This window comes from Sander vitreus, chromosome 4, assembly GCF_031162955.1.
Source record: "Sander vitreus isolate 19-12246 chromosome 4, sanVit1, whole genome shotgun sequence".
Lineage (NCBI taxonomy): Eukaryota > Metazoa > Chordata > Actinopteri > Perciformes > Percidae > Sander > Sander vitreus.
In genome coordinates this window covers 4,843,053-4,863,026 of record NC_135858.1, presented here as the reverse complement: position 1 = coordinate 4,863,026, position 19,974 = coordinate 4,843,053, and the positions used below count along the sequence as shown (strand labels likewise).

General features: G+C 40.2%; 4 protein-coding genes across 4 annotated transcripts; 3 read left to right on the top strand and 1 right to left on the bottom strand.

Annotated features, from left to right (window-relative positions):
* Window positions 1-383: 383 nt before the first annotated feature.
* LOC144517450 (DEP domain-containing mTOR-interacting protein) lies at window positions 384-3,100 on the top strand. Its single transcript, XM_078249580.1, has 9 exons — window positions 384-526; window positions 628-806; window positions 943-1,066; window positions 1,318-1,496; window positions 1,687-1,896; window positions 1,997-2,131; window positions 2,236-2,306; window positions 2,740-2,844; window positions 2,975-3,100. The coding sequence occupies exons 1-9, from the start codon at window positions 444-446 to the stop codon at window positions 3,098-3,100; spliced, it is 1,212 nt and encodes a 403-aa protein (XP_078105706.1). The 5' UTR covers window positions 384-443.
* A 10-nt stretch (window positions 3,101-3,110) lies between these two features.
* Window positions 3,111-7,815, top strand: adnpa (activity-dependent neuroprotector homeobox a). Its single transcript, XM_078247824.1, has 5 exons — window positions 3,111-3,155; window positions 3,411-3,830; window positions 4,419-4,526; window positions 4,834-4,926; window positions 5,020-7,815. The coding sequence occupies exons 3-5, from the start codon at window positions 4,419-4,421 to the stop codon at window positions 7,348-7,350; spliced, it is 2,532 nt and encodes an 843-aa protein (XP_078103950.1). The 5' UTR covers window positions 3,111-3,155; window positions 3,411-3,830; the 3' UTR covers window positions 7,351-7,815.
* A 600-nt stretch (window positions 7,816-8,415) lies between these two features.
* Window positions 8,416-11,468, top strand: LOC144516494 (bcl-2-like protein 1). The gene is made up of 3 exons (XM_078247827.1): window positions 8,416-8,553; window positions 9,229-9,886; window positions 10,835-11,468. Exons 2-3 carry the CDS (start codon window positions 9,353-9,355, stop codon window positions 10,973-10,975), a joined length of 675 nt encoding a protein of 224 aa, XP_078103953.1. The 5' UTR covers window positions 8,416-8,553; window positions 9,229-9,352; the 3' UTR covers window positions 10,976-11,468.
* A 3,818-nt stretch (window positions 11,469-15,286) lies between these two features.
* Window positions 15,287-19,627, bottom strand: gata1a (GATA binding protein 1a). The gene is made up of 6 exons (XM_078247825.1): window positions 19,471-19,627; window positions 17,659-17,901; window positions 17,055-17,561; window positions 16,355-16,500; window positions 16,086-16,211; window positions 15,287-15,958 (listed from the first exon to the last, which is right to left on the bottom strand). Exons 2-6 carry the CDS (start codon window positions 17,870-17,872, stop codon window positions 15,692-15,694), a joined length of 1,260 nt encoding a protein of 419 aa, XP_078103951.1. The 5' UTR covers window positions 17,873-17,901; window positions 19,471-19,627; the 3' UTR covers window positions 15,287-15,691.
* Between the last annotated feature and the right edge of the window lie 347 nt (window positions 19,628-19,974).

Genomic DNA, 19,974 nt, shown 5'->3' with positions numbered 1-19,974 from the left:
TGTAAAACACAGCCTGAATACACCAACCATTAACTGGCTGTAACTGATTGATCATTGACCATGAAGGCAATTAGAAAAGGGTTATCATCAACAGTCATTTTATTTGTTTCTCTTAAAATACTAACAAAATGTGACTACTGGACAACTCAAAGATGTCATATGCACTGTTGAAACAGCATGCAATGAAAACCAGTGATAGCTTCAGCCTTAAGAAGTGATAAGAGAAAACTACATATCAACAATGGACAGTTTTCTTTTGGTGGAGGCCTTCTGTCTGTGGCATTCTGGCAGAAATGTACCATGTAATTGTCTCCTTTTCTTTCTGTATACACAACATCTTTCCCACATGGCAAATGGGGTTCTGTGTGTTTCAATGGATATTTTGTAAACACAAAGGGCCATAACTAAGAGTTCACTTCACTTACCTTCCAGGCCACACGAAAATGGAGCGAACAAGTAGCATTAGGAGAAAAGCCATGGCAAGACAACATAAAGGAGAAGTCATGATTGCTGGAGAACAACTCAGGTATGGAAAGAGAGAGGGGGGAAATATGACATGTCTATGGTCAGGCTTATCATTTATTCAAGGCTTAAGGTTAAACATATGGCTGATTTGAACTTTTCAAGGTTGAGACTACACAATGGAAAACTAATCAAGGACCGACTCTACCACCTGCGCACATATCCTAACTGCTTTGTGGCAAAGGAACTTATAGACTGGCTTGTGAGCCATAAGGAAGCTCCAGATCGAGCAACAGCTGTCTGCTTAATGCAGCACCTCATGGATCATGACATCATTCACCATGGTAAGCAGGAAGCAACAACAAAAGTTTCAGCAAGGGGATATTCAGTACAAATGTATTTATTTTTAATGTATTGCTTCATTTAGAGACCCTCTTATTTCAAAACGTATTAGAAACTGTATGTTGCCTTTTTTATTAGTCTGTGACAAGAGGCCAGTATTGAAGGATGCCAAACTGCTGTACCGTTTCCGTAAGGATGATGGCACATTTCCATTCAATACAGAGGTGAAAATCTTCATGCGAGGACAAGGACTCTATGAACAGTAAGAGCTGCTGTTTGTTCTGTGCTAGGATTCTCTTGTTTGTCCTTGAAGTGTACTGTCAACAACTGTGGTGATTATATAGTACACACTAGCATGATAAATAGGCTGGGGTTAAAATTTCACAGCTAGACTCTATCCTGTCAGAGATATATTGGTAACGTTGTCTGTTGAAATGCTCCTTCAAGCACTTTTTAAAAGTAATTTGCATGTTATGATACATTTGATCTGTGTTTCTGTGTCTGTTTCTTCAGTCTCATCGGGGACGATAATTCTATTCTGCAGCTAAGAGAGGAGCATGGTGTTGCATATCAGCACTCCTTTCCTGGCTGCCAATTGATTGACTGGCTCCTCCAGAACGGAGAGGCAGAGAGCCGGCGTCAGGGAATAGCGCTGTGCCGCACATTGCAGGAGCATGGCATCATTCAGCACGGTGAGGGGAATCCTTATTTGTCCTTTGATGTACGGCACCAGGAATGAGCGAGCCGTCAGTGGCTGCTGACAGTGAGGGGCCAGTTGGGATTTTGCAATCTAAAGCAAATACACTCATCGACTCTTTGTGATAAAGCCCATTTATTCTAACTGTTTTGTGCTCGCTCTCTCTCTCCCACTCTCACCACTAGTGGCAAAGAAGCATGATTTCTTTGACAGTGGACTGCTCTATCAGTTCTGCATCAATTTTCGCCGCAGACGCCGCCTATCTGAATTGTTAAATGACAGTGAACAAGATGCCAATGAAGGTGTGGCAGTGTCGACACCAGAGGACAACCTTCCTGATAATCCATTTGTTCTGCGCCAAAAAAAAGGGGGCAACTCTCCAACTTTCCAGTCTGGTAAAAGAAAATAAGAATCTGCCTTTTTTTTTTGCAATTTATACACTTTGTTGTAAATGCTTATTATCGCATTATACTTTTCCTACTAATTTAATTACAGTGGGGTCAAATAAAGATCTGAAACAGGTTACCAGTGGGCGTCGAAGCAGCTTGAATTCCCTTCAGCTTCACTCTGCTGGATTTCCACCTCTTGTCCAGGTGTCTTCAACTTCAGTGGTATGCAATCCTAAATCAGGCAAGTGTGTAATTAATATTCATGTAGCACATGTAACACACAAAGACAAAGTATTTGGTATACTGAGGTCCAAAACCGATATCTTTTAATATCTTTTTTTACAGTACTTAGAAGAAATTATACATGTGAAGAGTTATTGGCACCTGGTGCACCTTTCATCAAGAGAGTGTTGACGGTGAGTTATTGTAATCATTTAATCATGGCTATTTAAAAGCTAACATGTATGTCATGTCTAGGATTTTAACAGCATTAATTCAATAAAAACAGTCCTCCAAAGTCAAAAAGTGGATCCTTAAAGCATTAATATGTGATGTCAGTAAGGGACAAAACTAAAATACTCCTTTAATATGAAAAATCACTTGGGGTTACCTTTAGCCTACACGTTCTGTGATATCAACACAATTCTCATCTGTTAACCATTCAAACAAAGCATCAACATAGCTACTTAGGTCGATTCATAGTTACCATTAGAAACAAGATGAAACACATTCCTGGAGATTATTTTTCCATGTAGACTAATGAAGTTGTATCTTAACAATAGTAAACTATATAAATTCCATTTAATTTCTACATAATGTGTAATTTATCTCACCCTCCGGCCATCACAGGTGATAGGAGATGCCCTGGGCTGGGGCTTTGTTGTCAGAGGCATGGCTCCCTGTTATGTGCAGGCTGTTGACCGTGGAAGCCCTGCAGCAGCTGCTGGAGTTAAGGTGAGATATATGTTACACACATGGGACTGAAAATGGTAGTATACTTAAACCTCCAAAGGAGTTTGAAAACAGCACTTTGACTTTGAGACAAAAATAAGAGCTTGTATGTACCTCACATCATCTTTTTTAGGTGCGGCAGTTTGTGTGCCAGGTGAATGGACAGTGTGTCCTCTACCTGGACTACAGGAAAGTCTCCAGACTGGTGATGACAGGGCCTCGGACTGCTGTAGTGGAAATTATGGAACCACCGTCTTGAAGTCTAGCTATTGTTTCAGACACAACTACATTTGCTGGAACTGAAATATAACATGGTAAATTGTATTATTTTCAACTGTGTAGGCTACTAGCATGGCAGAGTTCATATGTTCTCGTCATTACTGGGGTGGGGGGGATCAGTGAACGTGATTGATTATCTTGGTTGCAGCAAGAGTAGGTAAACTACAGTACAAATGCTGTGGTGTTTGTATGAACCTCAATTCCTAAGTAAGAAATGTTAACTTGTTATGACTGAAAATAAAAAATTGCATTAATACGAACACAATGAATACTAACTTTTGGCCGTCCAGATCCAGCCCCTGCCCAGCTCTCTGCCTGCTACGACTTCCGTCTTTTTGTCGACGCCATTTTGGACTGAGAGTTGACTCACTTGGAATAGATAACGTTAGCTAACAGGCTGGCCTGATCCACCAGTGTAGTACACACAAGTGTTCCCGCAGTCATCATTTTTGGAGTATACAGTTCTCATGAGATGTGCACCATTCTGTCCCGCCTTTCGTTCCTCCAGCTAGCTAGAGGCTGCAGCAAAACAGATGAGACAGCTAACTAGCTAGCTAGCTAGCCGAGGAGCTGAGCATCAGCACTGGCTTTGAGGAGAGCGAACATCACTTGCATCAATCTGCACGTCCCGACCTGCCGGTTAACATCTTTGTTAGCCATTTATGTAGCGAGGCAACCACTGTAAATCTAGTCCACAGACGTATCATAAGGTGAGTAAAATGCATCGATTGAATTAGTCTGTGAACATGGAAAAACAAATAACGCTAACCGGCTGGCTATGTAATGCTAGCTTTGGTGTTTAGCTAAGTAGCGTGAGCTGACCAAGCCGACATGAGCAGACAACACAGCTAATGTTGGCTAACTGTACGCTAGCCAAAAAAAAAAGCTAACCACATGTACTGTAAAACTTTTGATTCCCCAAATCCCTGGAACATGAAAGGTCACAGATCTGCTCTGTTTCAGTAACGTTATGTCTGACCAAGCCAGTACTTAACCAGTAACGAAAGATAACTTGAAGCGTGCCCGCAGAAATAACTGGGCCCATATAGAAACTGAAGTATTGAACATAGGTAACGCATCCAGTCATATGTAACGTTAATTGTGTTGACAGTGATTTATCGACTGGAGACGTGCGTTGAAAAGGCGTGTTAATGCCTGTTTATAAAGTCAGTCTCTTATGATGTTGGTAATTATCGATTGAACTACAGTGTTACATTTGAAAACGTATAGAATAATTTGCTTGCTGTGATTACGTTTCCTCAACTGAAAAGAAGTTTGTTTTCTGTTTGTCATGAAAGATGTATCAACTTCCAGTGAACAACCTCACACGAATCAGGAAGGCTAGGAAACAAGTGAAAAAAGCACTTGGCGACATTGGACTGGAGTACTGCAAGGAGGCAGCGGAGGTGAGTTGATTTTAGTTGCATGTAAGTAGAAACTCTAAATTAAATTGACTCATTATGGTTCTTATAGATTATTTAAAAAAATAAAAATAGTTGTCATCGTTGTCTCTAATCTCTGTGACAGTCTGAAATGTCTATTTAGAAAATATTTAATCTCAAATGTGAGACAAATTAAAGGCAATTTAAATCTATGCCAACCCAGCAGTATTTCTCCAAAGCCAGTGTGGCTAATAATTACAAAATATTGCATGCAAAAATGAGCAATTTTATGTAAACTAATACATTTTAATCTTTTCAAATCTTTCCACAGGAGTTCAAAGAGTTTTGTCCTGATGAGCAATTTGTAAAGGGCAGTCTTTGCCTTGATATCTGTGCTTGGGATCCATCATACTCTAAAACACAGGTAAATCTTACTTCTGTGTCCAAGGCCTTTTCAAATGCTGATGCACATCACCGTATTTGTCCTAATGCAATTGTTTTCCATGATGTCTTTTAGGAATACAGATCGAAGCCATTTTGCTGCACAGAGTGCCCATTTTCTTCCAAATACTACTCGGGCTACAAGAATCACTTCCGCAATGTACACAGGAAAATCTTTGATAGTAAAATTCTGCTTAACTGTCCATACTGCACGTTCACTGCAAGCAAGAGAACTTTGGAGACGCATGTTAAAATATTCCACATACCCAGTTCAGCACGGCAGAATTATGGGAACTCGCAGGGAACTGCACTGGGAAGGAACGATAAAACGTTTCTTGATAGGGTCAGACAGGGAGATGGTGTGGAGAAAGCAATGTACTTTTGCAAAAAATGCACGTTCCGGGACACACTCTACAATGTTGTAAGAAGGCACATCTACAGGGAACATTTTCAGCATATTGTGTCACCATATCTTGGTATGGTTTCTGAATCATCTTTAAAAAATGGTGCTAATTCTGTCAATGGCAACAACATCCTCTGTAAACGCTGCCAGTTTTCCACTCGTAGCTATGAGGCTCTAGTGCAGCATGTTGTAGAGTACCACGAGCGCATTGGTGCTCAAGTGACCACCATGATTGGACATGCTAAAATTGTTGTCGCCAGGCCTCAATCCTTGCCAGTCGCTTCTCAGAAGGCCCCTCTGATTGTTAGCAGGGGCCACACAACTAGGCCTGACCCATTAGCACAACCAGTAATTGGCTATTTAAAGCCAGTGGCGCCTGTTGTTAAAAATCAGTCGTTCATCGCAGCCAGTCAGGTGCGTGTCACAGTTCCTGGCAAGAGCAATGTGGCTGAGAATAATGTTGCTGGTGTAAACACAGCGCAGACACAGAAGTGGAAGATATGTACAGTTTGCAATGAGCTTTTCCCTGAAAACCTCTATAATGCTCATTTTGAGAACGCACACAAGGCAAAGAAAGTGTGGGCACTGGCCAAGTACATCATGAAAATACACAACTTCACCAGCAAGTGTTTGCTTTGCAACCGCTATCTGCCCAGTGATACACTGCTTAACCACATGCTAATCCACGGGCTCACCTGTCCACAGTGCCACTCTGCTTTCCACAATGTTGAGAAAATCATTGAGCATGTGGCGCAGGCTCATCCTGATGACTTTGTTGGACCCCCTGGTGCATCACCTCTAACATTTGATCTTACCATTAAACAAGATAAGTCCAGTAACGTACAGCTTGTTGTGCTCACATTTAACATGAAGGAAACTATCAATGGTCAAGATCAGTCTGCATCTGCTCAAAATAGTGTTCCAGCTCTGGTCAAGCTAACTGCTCCCAGAATGATTGAAAAAAAAAGTGAACCACTTAGAAGTTTCCCTTCACTGGGTCAAAAGAGTGAGGTTGGGAAGACTTTGTGTCCGCTGTGTTTTACCATCCTCAAAGGTCCGATCTCTGATGCTTTGGCTATGCATCTGAGGGAGCGACATCAAGTGCTCCAAACAATGCATCCTGTTGAAAAAAAGATGACATACAAGTGCATTCATTGCCTGGGAGTGTACACCAGTAACATGGTGGCCTCCACAATCACACTGCATCTTGTGCAGTGCAGGGCTGTTGGTAGGAACCAGGCAAGCCAAGGCTTCAAGTCTGCCTTGACTCTCAACTCATCCGGGGCTGGCTTCCTCAAGAGGCAGCCACCAACGCAGGCCATGTCCAACCCCAAGAGGATAAAACTAAGCAAGGAGTCAAATATTTCCTCCACAACTGTTGGAAATCAGTCTGAATCTGATGGCCTTGCTCTGGATCCTAGAAGCTATGAGCACAAGACCTATGAGGCCAGGAAAAATTTCCTGACGTCCTATTTCAACCGGCGCCCATATCTTTCTCCTCAGGAAGAGGAGAAGCTGTCTGCAAGTCTGTGGCTCTGGAAATCTGACATTGCTAGTCACTTTGCAACCAAGCGAAGGATGTGCGAGAAACAATGTCAGACCACAAAGCTGTCTGTGCTGCTCGGCTTTGACATGCATGCTGTAAAGAAAGTTAAACATGACTTGATATTTGTGGAGAGCAGCACCTCAGAGGGGAGATCTGGAGGCCTCAAGTCTGGTACTCCAAGCACAGACCAAAACAAGCAGTGTGAGACACTAAACTGTACGTTAAAACTCAGAACATGCACAGAGACCATTTCCATTGACTCAGACAGTGAGCCAGAAAGCGAGGATAGATCTACTGAGAATGGAAATGTTGACACAAACCAAGACAACATTTTGAAATCTGAGGAGCCAGCAAACCTGACAGAAGAGGCCGAACCCTTAAACACGGACGATCCCTCTAGAGAGAAGGAGAGCTCTTTGCAAGATGGGAAAGCAAATGCTTTGATGACTTTCTGTTAGTGTTCCTCCTTAGCAGTGTGCCATGGTTGAGAAACAGTGTATGAATTAAGAAAAAAACACAGGTCCAGTGTCAGTTAAAAATTACAAATATTTGGTCAAATGGCACAGGTGACTAAAACTCTTCAATTCTAGATGTTTGAACTCTTTACCAGTGTTGGATGAAGGACAAAAGTTACATTATAGCGCATATATATGGCATATGTAAGTGACATTGTATATATTTTAGCCATTGTTCTTTTAGTTTCTTCATATGATCTGTGTTATTCACCTTTTTAACTGTCACAAGATTTATGAAATGATTATGCCAACTTCCTCACTTCCATAGTTTTTTTTTCTTCTCAACTATGACAAGGAACTGTATCATATTGTCATTTGACCTTTAGAACGTATAGGATATGCTAATCACGTATGTTCATGTTTTAATAAATATGTTTAATAAAAACTTAATTTTTTTTCCTACACCAACCACTCAGTCTGACAATTATCTGTTGTGCCAGGTCTTATGGAAAGAGCCAATTTTAAAATATACAGAACATAATGGTGCTTTTAAAGTTTAATAGAGCAGCAACATATGTTTTTCTGAAGTCTTTTTTTTTATGTAAACAATGCATAATTTCATCAGCAAAGTAATGTAAGATAAGACTACATTTCATTGTTAGTTGGAGAACTTTATAGGGTGCAGTGTTGGGGAAATTATGACAAACGTTTAAAAACAACATTCTTTTGTAAGCTTTACGAGAGGTAAAAACATTGCAAACTTAGGACTTGCTAAATAAATTTTACACTAAATTAAGTAAAATATCTCCTCAGCTTTTTTTTTTTTTAGTTCACATCATTAGTTAAGATGCCATACTTTTTAGTATAAAAATGAAACGTTGCAAGCTTGTTTGGAGCCCGTCCAGGTCGATTTGTGGATGTGAAATTTATCAAGAACAAACGTACATTCACTTCCAATGATTTTGCTTTCATTTCACGGGCCCCTTAATTTCCGGTCGGTCTCAGACGTTGATTGGTACAGCTGGAGGAGGAGGCGGGACTTCTGGCTGGTACAGTAGCAGGATGGGCCAACCGCCAGCATGCATCACAGTCCAGGCCACAGAGTCTGCAGCTGCAAAAATGTCCATATTGTGTCTGCATTCACAACTACAGCTTTTAGTAACTCTTTAGCTGCACTCTTTAAGGGAAAACAACCTCTTAGCAGTTGTAAGTATAATTGTCAATGACGCTTACCTCATATCCGTCCTATGGATGTAGTTTGTAACGTAAGTCTGTTTTGATGCGTTTCCTATGGACTGTTTATAAAAGCTAGTTAGCACATGAAGCTAAAACTGGTAGCATACGTGACATGTAGCCAGAGCTGTCAAAGGTGGCAGGTTGCCATCTAGACGCACATATCTGGCTTCATATACATCGTAATGATTTAATGCCACTGGATTTTATAATGCTGAGCATGTAAAGCTGTTATTTAGCTAATGTTTGTTGCTAGCTCGCGCTTATTTTCAAATGGTTGCTACAGTATGACATTTTTGGATGCATTTTTCTTAGCATTCCGGTTATCCATTAGTTTGCATTCATTTCTGTACAATAGCCAAATCTACCAGCAGATTGCTGAAACGTGCAGTGAACATTTACACATATTGTGTGTGCTAATGCAGTGCAGCAATTTCAAATCAAGCTGAAATATAGCTGTATTAACCAGCAATGTTAATGTGACTGACAGACTTGATGTTCTCTGTGATGGATTACACAACATAAGCAAGTTTCATGAGTCTCCTGATAGATCTTCATCTCGTACAGAAATGAAAGGAAACCAATTGATGCTAAAACACAGGAAAATGTTTGCTTGCAGGAATTAATGTCATCCCTGTATGCTTCCAGGCTGCTATTGCTTGCTGCAACATAAGGAGAAGGAGCTCTAATGTGACAGCTGACAGACTGAAAGGGAATGGCAGGAGAAACCATGGGGTCTGAGTAGACTGGCTGTGCGTTGGAGGTTCACAGTATGGAAATAATGTCGTACAGTAACAGAGAGCTGGTGGAGTTCTTTATAAGCTACAAGCTGTCTCAGAGAAACTATTCAACGTCTCTGCTGAGGCCAGAGGATGCTGGCGGAAGGACTGAAGGAGACAAGGCCAACTCAGCTGCCAGTAACGGCCTGCTGGTCAACAGCCGAAATGGGGGCGGCCAGCCAGGGATGTCGTTGCCCCCACGTGGTGACATAGAGGCTGTAAAGGCAGCTCTTCGGGACTCAGCAAATGAGTTTGAACTGCTCTTCACACAAGCGTTTAGTGACCTCTCCTCGCAGCTAGACATCACTCCTGACACAGCCTACCACAGCTTTAAGAGCGTGATGGATGAGGTGTTCAAGGATGGAATCAACTGGGGTCGTGTAGTGGGCCTGTTTGCCTTTGGCGGCGTGCTGTGTGTGGAATGTGTAGAGAAGGATATGAGCGAGCTGGTTTCCCGCATCGCAGACTGGATGACCATGTACCTGGATGAGCACATTAGTCCATGGATCCAGAGCCAAGGAGGATGGGTGAGTCGGCATGGGATGAGCTCAACATGCAGCTTTGTTCATGGCACTGTGACTGTGTCATGGGATGTTTCGATCCGATACAGATCGGTATCTCCATGAGTTCTACACTGTGAGGTATACAGATTTTAAATGTGGGGGGAAAAGTTGGGTCAGTACTTGGTATGGGCAGATATCCTGAGTTGAGGTATTTGAATAATCTGGAGTGAAAGAAGTTGGATCAACTATGTCACACAATTTAAACACTGAACACACTGAAAATCTTCCTTTTTAATTATCGGATACTCACTGCCTGTAGCTTGATTTTATATACATACTTTCTTATTTAAAGTGAGTGCAAATATATTTAAGGTTAGTACAAGTGCCTTATTTACTAGATGATCTGAAGACAAACATGCACACGTGCAACATGATTATCTGATATTAGAGCTGGGTTAAAATAATCGCTTGTCCAATTCAAATCAATCTTTGTTTGAGGGATCTGATATTGATTGACATAATCCCGAAATCGATCGATAAGGGCATCACATGATGGGCCGTCAGTTGCAATTCCACTGTTTAGCCACTATGTTCAATTTGCTTCAATATCAGGGTTGCTTCTTGCTTGTACAATTTACAGCATAAGTTCTCTAAGAATTGCTTTTATATCCAAGTAAAATTGTTATTATAACTGACATTTCCTTAACCTAATTGGAATCGAATCCGGACCTTGTGATTCAGAATCGATTCCAGAAATAATTGGTGACATCTGATATATTTTCATTATATTTTTTTTTTTTAAAAATGCACATACATACATATTTGTGCAGAGCTGCAAAAGTGCCAATATTATAGGGCACAGCTGTAGTTTTTCGGTGGAGTATTCCTTTAATGTGGATAGAAAGAAAATTAGACTTTGTCAACAATTCTCTTTTTTCTGTCTGAATCAATTTGATCTGAATCTGATTCCAGGACTGCTTTGCTGAGGTTTTTGGGCGAGACGGCGCTGCAGAAGCGAGGAGATCTCAGGAGACTATGAGAAGATGGCTGCTAGTTGGAGTGGCGCTGCTAACGGGAGTGCTGGTTGGTGTGGCCATTGCTAAGAAGCGGTGAAGGTGGTGCATCTCGTTCACCATGGCACACCCTGTATAATGCTACGCCAACAAAAATAAAACTAAATAGTTGATGTTTACAAAAAGCCCAGTCTGCTTGTGCACTGACAGAATGCGGATTGGCTAAAGCAGTTTGTGGAAGTATCCATAATATGTAGCTTGGTGAGCTGTTACACTTCTCACCCCGCTTTGTCCTGTGTTATTTTTTTATTTTTTAACACAGCAGATTTTACAATCGTTAAAAGGGTGTTAATCTCCAGAATGGAAGTGCTTTAATGAACCTGATAAGCTAACAAACAGATTAAGCTGGTTTGATGAGACTGCTAATTTTTATTTTTTTCCTTTGTGCGTTATCCAAGGACCAATTTTGATTACTTACAAACGGACGGGCAGAATTTAAGTTTATTTTCATTTTCACTGTGTAATGATCAGCTCATTTTGTTGGATGTACTGGAGTTTTAGGCATGCTTCAAAAAATAAATATATTTATGTTTTTCTTGTGTCTTTATGAGCTCTCAGTCCAACGACTTCAATTGTGCAAAAAATCTCCCATAGGACTCCCATAGCAGTCATTTCCTGTTCCTGTCTTAATTATTACATGAAGAAAAGTACTAGCCTGGTTCCGGACATCTGAATCACTGCTCACATCTCATATTTATTCAGTGATTCAAATTAATAGAATGAAGTGAAACAAAATGGCAATTCAGTTAGATTATCAGGTGTGGAAAGTAGAACATTGTGAACCCAAATTCTCTCTTTTTCAGGTACAGAGGAAACTGATTTACATGTAATAAATACAACATTTGATAGGTAGTGTTGTGAATCCTTTGGGAGATGTGATGCATTGTTAAGATTGTCTAAAATACTGATACTTTATCTCATGGATCAATTCATATTCAGTTTACATGAAAAGTTAAAAACTTCTAAGCCCATATACAATATATACCAATATGCTGATACATCAATGAATACATCGAACATCTAAAGCAAAAAATATCCAAATAGATGTAAGTTACATGAAAAGACACATTCAACTATTTTACATGATGGAATGGATTAAAAATGTCTTTAACCAGATAAACTACACTCATATTCTTTCTATTGACATTTATGTCCTTGTCGAGATGAAACAAGAAGCTATACCTAAAATATGTCCAAATTTACAGAATCTTAATTTACAAGAAGGGTTTTATTTCATATTTTGGATTAGGGCTGAAGAATTAATCGGTATTTTACCAAAATCACAATATGGACTAGTGCAATATACAAATCGCAGGAGGCGCAATATTTCTCAGAGGCAAAATATAATTCTGAATTAAATATTACAGAGATTGTCCCGCCATACAAATCATATTCTACAGACTTAAGAAATCTTTGATTGGTACAGATCCTTGGAAAAATCACACCATGATCATATAAATATATTTTCCAATGAAAATGGAAATAATGATCATTCCCTCCAATATCATAAATCATATCACAAAGGCGATATCAGTCAAAAATAATCACAATTAGATATTTTTCCAAATCATTCAGCCCTATTCTTGACCTAATTATCCTAGTGTCGTAGTCTAAAAAAGTGTAAAGCCTTCCTCAATTCCTATTCAGCTCTGTTCCATTATAATATGCATTAACAATGTACATGACACACACATAAATGTGTGTTATCTCTAAACTGCAGTGTGTAGAGTTTTACATCCTGTGTCAGTTGAAAGACTGGAGCTGCAGTTTTGTATTCTTACCTTTAGGGGGTGCACCTGTACCACATGTTTTAAAAGGAGTATACTATACTGTACATCAAGTTGTGGTAGTTGCATTTAGGTTTAGTTTATTTCTGGCTGAAAATATAACAGTGCAGTGTTGATTAGTGTTCTTTTAGAGATGCATCGAATCAAATGCATTGAAATTACACACAATCAAAATGTGAATTTGCCCAAGGATTTTTATAATCTAGTGTCAAAGATAACTCATTATCAAATCACTTGATTCCCTGTTACAAGAGTTTCTACTATATCTAAAGACATTGTACAGCTCTGCAGGATGAAACAGTCTGAATGAGAAAAGAGACAAACACTAAAGGAGCCAAAGAGAGAGACTGCGGATGGCCTTGTGAGAGAACTTGAGCAGGCCTGTGGTTGCTAATCTCTCCCTGTCATTTGTTGCCATTTCCCCAGAGCAGAGCTGGCGGCTGCAGCAGATAAACAGGCAATAGATACAGTTAAAAAAAAATTCACATTTCATGTCTTTTTTTTAAATTTTTTTTTTTTTAAACTTAATCATTTGTTTCATGATTGTTTTACAAATTCTGATCATTCTTAAGGAGGGAAACCAATGTTGATTTTGAAGGTTTCTCTGCTTTAGTGTGATTTAGGGTAAATGTGGGCAAATCTGGTAAATGGATTCAAATAGAACACCCCTCTGTTACTTCAGGGCATCAATACATTCAGTTCCCACCATCAAGGTCCTGGGGGAATCAGGCGAGTTAATAATAACTATGGTTGACTGCTAATGAAATTAAGCAGCACTAAGAAGAAAACATTACCTATTTAATGGTTTTGTTCTACCCAGGTGTTCAAAATGCTTATAATTAATATTTCTGCCTCAGAGTGGGTTTACCACAACACCCATTGGAGTGACTGTGTGTGTTATGTGTCATGAGTGGGTGGCGAGCCCAGATGTTTACAGGGCCGTGCATAAATGAAAGTCTTATTTCTCCTTGATGTCTGCTTTCTTTTATAACATGTTTGTCTTCCTTAAAACTAAAACCAATAAAGATATATATTTTTACAGCAGTCCTTTTTTGCCTTCAGATACCAATGATATATTTATTTGAACTCTTGTTGGTGTCATGTCCTAATAGGCCTACCTAAAGTATACATGGTGCCCCTTAATGACTAACTGACAGGGAGTGTGAGAATGGCGGTGCCAGCAGCAGGTGGATGGTTTTGGAGTCTGTGGCCTCAGTGATAACCTATCAGTCATCTCCCAGTCCGCTAGCCACACCAGCCCTGCTGCTCAGAAACTACTCTGCACATACATACTATTGATTGCACTACTGCCCGGCATTTTAAATACAATGCCACTACTGAGGAAATAGCATTTACAGGAAAAGTTCATGTGTTTCTGTGCATTTAAGAATTGTTATCGTTTGCCTGTCAAAGAAGATTCCCTGAAAAGTGTTATCAGTTACTAAGACATGGTCACAAGTTTGATCAGTATGAAACAGCTACTCTGGTTAATTGAGCGGGATTACCTGGATATAAACAATCACTGTAGAAAGTTACATGTCTGCTCTATACAAGTAATTGCTGGCATAGAAATGATGTGACAAAACGTAAGACATACTCTGAAAAAGTCATTTGGAGTATTGTACTCATTAACAGTGGTGGAATGTAGCAAATTCAATTTACTCAAGTACTGTACTTCAGTTGAGTTCTTTCTTTTTCTGCTACTTTTAACCTCTACGCCGCTAAATTTTTACAAAATAGATATTGTACTGGAATTTGATACATTGTTGCAGATTAAACACTACATCAAGTTCCAGCTCAAGTTTAAAAAATGTTTATTGTATAAGTGATAATTAACATTAATGTGATGCACTATATAATATAACTCTGACTAGGGCTGTTCTGCTTTATAATAAATAATTTTACATTTGATACTTCATATATTTTTATATATTATATATTTTTAAGGTAATACTTTTAATATTTTCACAAGATTGGGATTTGACAAGTATTTTTACTTGGTTGTAAAAAATGGTGGTGGTAGTGCTACTTTTACTCAAGTACAGGATCTTTATATTTAAAAAAAATACTTATTTTAGGTCATCTTAAGGCATTTAGTCTTCTCTTGCTGACCAGATGCTTTGAGTCTTCAGCTTTCAGTGATTTCATGAAACATATCGTAACTGTAACCTCTGACCTTTCCTTTCAAGCATGAAAGTGGAATTTTTACACATGAAAAATCCCCCCCTTTTATGAGCATACAAACAATGATGAGTAGTAACAAATACAAACATGACCTTGTGTGTGTGTGTGTGTGTGTGTGTGTGTCTTGCTCATCAACTGGCAGGACTTAGTCAAAATATAAAACCCAGACGTAAGTGTTGCACTTTAGTTGAATGTTTGTCACTTCTGCAGCGTGGAGAATTTGCATACCTGCTAAACCCTATATTACACTGTCAAAGTGAAGCATTGTCTATACAAAGAGACTATTATACCTGAGCAGGGGAGTACAATAACCCCACACAGGAGGCTTTACTGTGGTCAGGTCACGGATGAACTGGGAATTCAAATGACAAAAGCCTTCATAACTCCAACAGAATAAGTCACACATTTTATTATTTCCTCTGTAGGGTTTCAGTATAATATCAATTTTCCAAATACAAAAGAGACTTGTATAACACACCAAAGTATGATTTCACATTATGAATAATAGACGAGGGATTAAGACTTGGGCAGTCAGTGTATTTACAGCTGAAAAAAATCCCCTTTTCAGTGTGTTTACATGTGCAGCAAACTCAGTAGAGTGATTTTATCTGACTGCAAACATACTTGATCAAGATAATATCTACTAAAATACAGTGACAATGAACAGAAAACTCCAGTCATCCAACGTAGAAACACATATATGTACAAATTCACACACATAACTGGCAAGCAAGCGTACTGATTCCTGAATATACCCAGCTTTCAGGTGTCCTTTTATTGTTATTTCACACCAGGGTGGGCATCATGCCATTGTTGAGGTGGTGTGTGTATTGTAAGGAGGCGGAGGGATGCAGGTGCGGTGTGTTGCTGTAGGTGAGGAGAGTCCCGGGGCCGAGGGAAAATGACCCGCAATTGTCGTCCCCGGAAGGATGCTGAGTCACATCCGAGTACGACTCGAACATGGCGGCCTTCTTGCTCTTCTTGTTCTTGTTGGACACTTTTCTGTTACGCGTTTGAATGCCTTCCTTCTTCATGGCGAGGGGCCGGTTGACCTGGGAAAAGAGCGAAATCAGAGTTTTTATTTACAAGCAGATTTGGGGTAAAATGTTGTACTGTAGTTCATGGATAAAGGAATCCAAGCTATACAGCTATGAGTTTATCCAGATTGCTCTGACTCACATTGTGCAGTTTAAAGTAGAGTCCACAAGCATTACACACAGGCTCTCCGTTGGCGTTGCGTCTCCACAGTGTCGTTGTGCTTGTGTGGCAGTTGGCGCACAGTGTACCTGCCCGCTTGCTGACAATCTGAAACAGAAAATAAATCAGCACGATTTTGAAACTGCTTTGGCAATTGTTTAGTATTTTGTTGAATATTTTACAAAGCATATTGTGTCTGTGTAGTTAGCCACCCAAAAAGGTGTTTTAGTGTGCATCTCAGTGGGTTATACCAGTCTCTTCTTGGGTCGGATTAGTGGTCTGTTTTGGCCGTTCATCTTGTGGTACAGTCCACAGGCGTTACACAGGTAGTGGCCCGTACCATCCCGACGCCACAGAGGGGTAGCTGTGGCTCCACAGTTAACACACTCTCTGGCCTCTGTTCAAAAGTACACAATTATTACTGCATTCTATGGGCTAGTATACGGGTTTATGCAAAATGCTACTTGTACATTTAAGAGACAAATTCTCCTTGAAATTTATCAGGCAATATTTGGAAACAGATTCTGTCTTCAAAAATGGCATCATGTGCAAATGTCATTTTGTGCAAAAACTATTAATATGGGAATAGTTAATATCTCATTATTGAACTAAATTAACTCATCGTCTATTTGACACAACCATGTCACCACATTAAGTCTGTTTATTTGCCCTTCTGGAGCTTTCAATCAACTTCCTCAGCAGATGAATTTGCCCAGTTGTCATGGCATTACAGATGTTCAAATTTCTATGCACTTCTTGTCCATGTTGGCTTAAAAATTGAGAATCAAAGTGGATTCTTTGAACATGACTGGATGACTCATCTAAATGGACTGTGTGGTGAAACTGCTGTTTCCAAGGTTGAGAATGAAATTTCAATCTTAAACTTCTTTATTCTTAGATTATTGACTGATCTGAAATCAGAGAAAATGCCAAATATTAGTGTATTCTCACCTGGAGTGGATATTCTCATTTTATTGCGAAGTTTAGGGGAGTATGAGGGGCTGATCCATGCTCCAGGGCTGGAGTACAGGGCAGCAGAGTTGTACTCTTGTGGACCTGTCATGTACGTGCTGTAGGGGCTAAGCATGTGTGGGTGGGAGTGGGATGACGGAGTGTACACATTTCCAGCAGCAGGAGTCAGATTCATAAAACTGCTGCTGGCCCCCGACCCCCCCAACGGGCTCAGGCGCTCGGCCTTCAGGGCCTCCTGAAGCCGGGGGCTCTCCCTGCCCTCTCTGCTCGGAGAAAAGTATCCGTCTCTGGAGGTGGTGAAGGAGGAAGTGACGCAGGGGGTGTAGAGGGAGGTCGGGGTGTGTGAGTGAAGCGGGGTCTTGTTGAGGGGGCTGCTGCTCCAGGTGGAGACCGGGGGGTTGTAGGGTGAGCTCAGGGAGTGGCTGCCTGGCCCGTCTAGCAGCTGCAGGTTGCTGAGGAGGCTTGGTGAGGTGAACACCTGTCGAACTTTGGAAAGTGGGACAGAATAGATTAAGTGAGATCATGATTTGGAAGGTGGATGAGAAGATGTATTTGATGGGTTTCGGTGGGTGGCAGCACTGACCCGAGCTGTGTCTGTAGGTGGGTGGCGCTCGGCTGTAGCTCGGGTTGGAGAAGAAAGAGGGCAGGCTGGTGTAGTCTGTGTCCTGGCTTGAGAAAAAGGCCTCTCCTTCTTCTCCTGGAGGAAGAAGGCCGGGCTCAGTGGAGAAACCAGCCAGAGGATCTGAGCTGAGCAGAGCTGGAGACACCCAGTGGGACTGCTCTGACGAATCCTCCATTCTGACAGACGAAACCGCAACCTATAGCACTAGGGGTGTGAGAAATTTAGATTTCTGCCAAATGCATCCTGTCAGCATTATTCTAAAAAAACTAAAAGCTGAAATCAGATTTTGTATTTTGAATTGAAATGTATGCCACAATTAAGTGTGTCTGATTTACTGTCACTTTGATTGAAGCAGATACATTATCATCACCACAATTCACTTCATAACAACCAATTTAACTTGAAGTTATTAGGGACACGCTCTCTCGACAGCAAGCTTCTTCAAACTTCCTTTTCTATGATCCTCATTTGACTGTGGCTGAAAGTAAACACTAAAAATAACTGAGTCTATTAATGTAGTGATGCAGCCAGTGACCAAACAGTTACTCAGTGGCCTTTCTACAATAGGTGTGCCAGTTAGAAGAATGCAAAAGATATGCCCTCAGGGACGCCCTATACAGGGTGGACAAACAGCACTCCAAACCAAAAAAAGAGTTGTTTTCTAAGTGAAAGTATTAGCAGCAACCTCTAACACACTGCTTTGAAGATTATGTGACATTTTCACACCAGCCATCTCACTGTGTGAGGGATGTAATAACTAAACAAATGTTATGATACACGTTTTAGTCCTTGAGATGAAAAGCCCATTTGCTGCCCTTTAAAAATATTAAAAATGACTGATTTAAAAAAAACTGACGAGACTGAAATAATAATAAAAGTGCAGAATGCCAACAGCAATATTATGAGAATTACAAAAGCAGACAAGGCCACTCTTGCTGCATATCTTTAGAGGAAAGAGGAGAGGAAATAGAAGAGGCTGATAGCGTCTGATAAAGTCTGAGAAAATCTGATAGACAGCATTATTATAATGCTAAATATATATAGCTCTGCTGAAACAACATGACCATAATCTCATCTGATTATTAGAAATCTGTTAGACTAGAAATGTGACAAATATAGAAACACAGCAGATTCACAGAGACAGCATGTTATGGAGAGCCGATCAAATAAGATTGTACTGAGAAATTCAGAAATTGAAACAATCAGCTATAATCACAATAAGATTATCACAATATATTTTATCATTTTAAAGTAAACATCTTTTCAGAAATAAGCTTCAGATTGTAAATTAACTCAAGGTTTAACGTGTATTTATCCTAATTGAAAGATTAATGGGTCAGCATTTAGTGCAATTAATACATATAACATAAATAGGATTTAATTTCATTTAAATTAATTGAACCCAGAGTTACCTGAAAGCATGATAATTGATCCAAATTAATTGTATCACTCAGTCACACAGACCCATGGTAATATATTGGCGGGGGGGATCGAACTAAAATACTTAAGTTCAAGAAAACTATCTGTCTATTTCATTGAAAAGGTTAACATAATCTCTGTCACCCTCCACCCAAGTCCTCACCTCTCATGTCTCCACAAGTCACAGTCAATCAATCAATAAATGGCCTTAGGTGAAAGCTCACGAGTGAAAGTTTCAAATGCATAATTATGTTTTCATAAGACAGATATTCTTTACTAGATCAACTATATCATATTCTGGTATCCACTGAAGAATAAGACCAACAGGAGACAAAGAGCTGAGGGGTCACCTACCTGAATGGATGTCACAGATGAGCGAGGTGAGCAGTGGGACTCAGGGGTTAAATGTATGTAGCCAGGTGGAAGGTGACACAGATCGCCTGTCTACCTCACTTTAGGCTGATGGCTTCAAGAACAACTTCTCCAACCCCCAGCGAAGTTTAGGGCTAAGAAACAGTCCGTGGGAGGGGTTGGGGACGACTTTTTGAAAGACACACCTCTTTGGTCCAGAGAGAAAAAAAACTTGTATGAGGGCAGATCTAGCATATTCACAACTCTCAGTGTAAAAGTATGTCTAACTGTGTAATCTATCCACAAATAATGTTATTTGTCTTATCAAAGGCTTTTGGCATCCAGTGCGAAAGGTGAAGGTGTCAGCTTCAAATCTTGGTTCCTTTGCTCTTCCTTAATGGCTGTGTGTGCTGGTAGTGTAGTACTGATAACAATTTTGTGTCTCTGGTGTCTAGAGAGAAAGCACCACATATAAAAAGCATTTCTGCACCACACTGTGGCCATTAT

Excerpts from the sequence above, each read along its gene's own strand:
- gata1a (XM_078247825.1), bottom strand. The coding sequence starts at position 17,872 with ATGGAGGATTCGTCAGAGCAGTCCCACTGGGTGTCTCCAGCTCTGCTC. Across the intron at positions 17,562-17,658 it reads CACCTACAGACACAGCTCGG|TTCGACAGGTGTTCACCTCA; the intron begins GTCAGTGCTGCC and ends CACTTTCCAAAG. Across the intron at positions 16,212-16,354 it reads TCCGACCCAAGAAGAGACTG|ATTGTCAGCAAGCGGGCAGG; the intron begins GTATAACCCACT and ends TTTCTGTTTCAG.
- LOC144517450 (XM_078249580.1), top strand. The coding sequence starts at position 444 with ATGGAGCGAACAAGTAGCATTAGGAGAAAAGCCATGGCAAGACAACAT. Across the intron at positions 1,497-1,686 it reads GCATGGCATCATTCAGCACG|TGGCAAAGAAGCATGATTTC; the intron begins GTGAGGGGAATC and ends TCTCACCACTAG. Across the intron at positions 2,132-2,235 it reads GGTATGCAATCCTAAATCAG|TACTTAGAAGAAATTATACA; the intron begins GCAAGTGTGTAA and ends CTTTTTTTACAG.
- LOC144516494 (XM_078247827.1), top strand. The coding sequence starts at position 9,353 with ATGGAAATAATGTCGTACAGTAACAGAGAGCTGGTGGAGTTCTTTATA. Across the intron at positions 9,887-10,834 it reads TCCAGAGCCAAGGAGGATGG|GACTGCTTTGCTGAGGTTTT; the intron begins GTGAGTCGGCAT and ends ATCTGATTCCAG.
- adnpa (XM_078247824.1), top strand. The coding sequence starts at position 4,419 with ATGTATCAACTTCCAGTGAACAACCTCACACGAATCAGGAAGGCTAGG. Across the intron at positions 4,527-4,833 it reads ACTGCAAGGAGGCAGCGGAG|GAGTTCAAAGAGTTTTGTCC; the intron begins GTGAGTTGATTT and ends ATCTTTCCACAG. Across the intron at positions 4,927-5,019 it reads CATCATACTCTAAAACACAG|GAATACAGATCGAAGCCATT; the intron begins GTAAATCTTACT and ends GATGTCTTTTAG.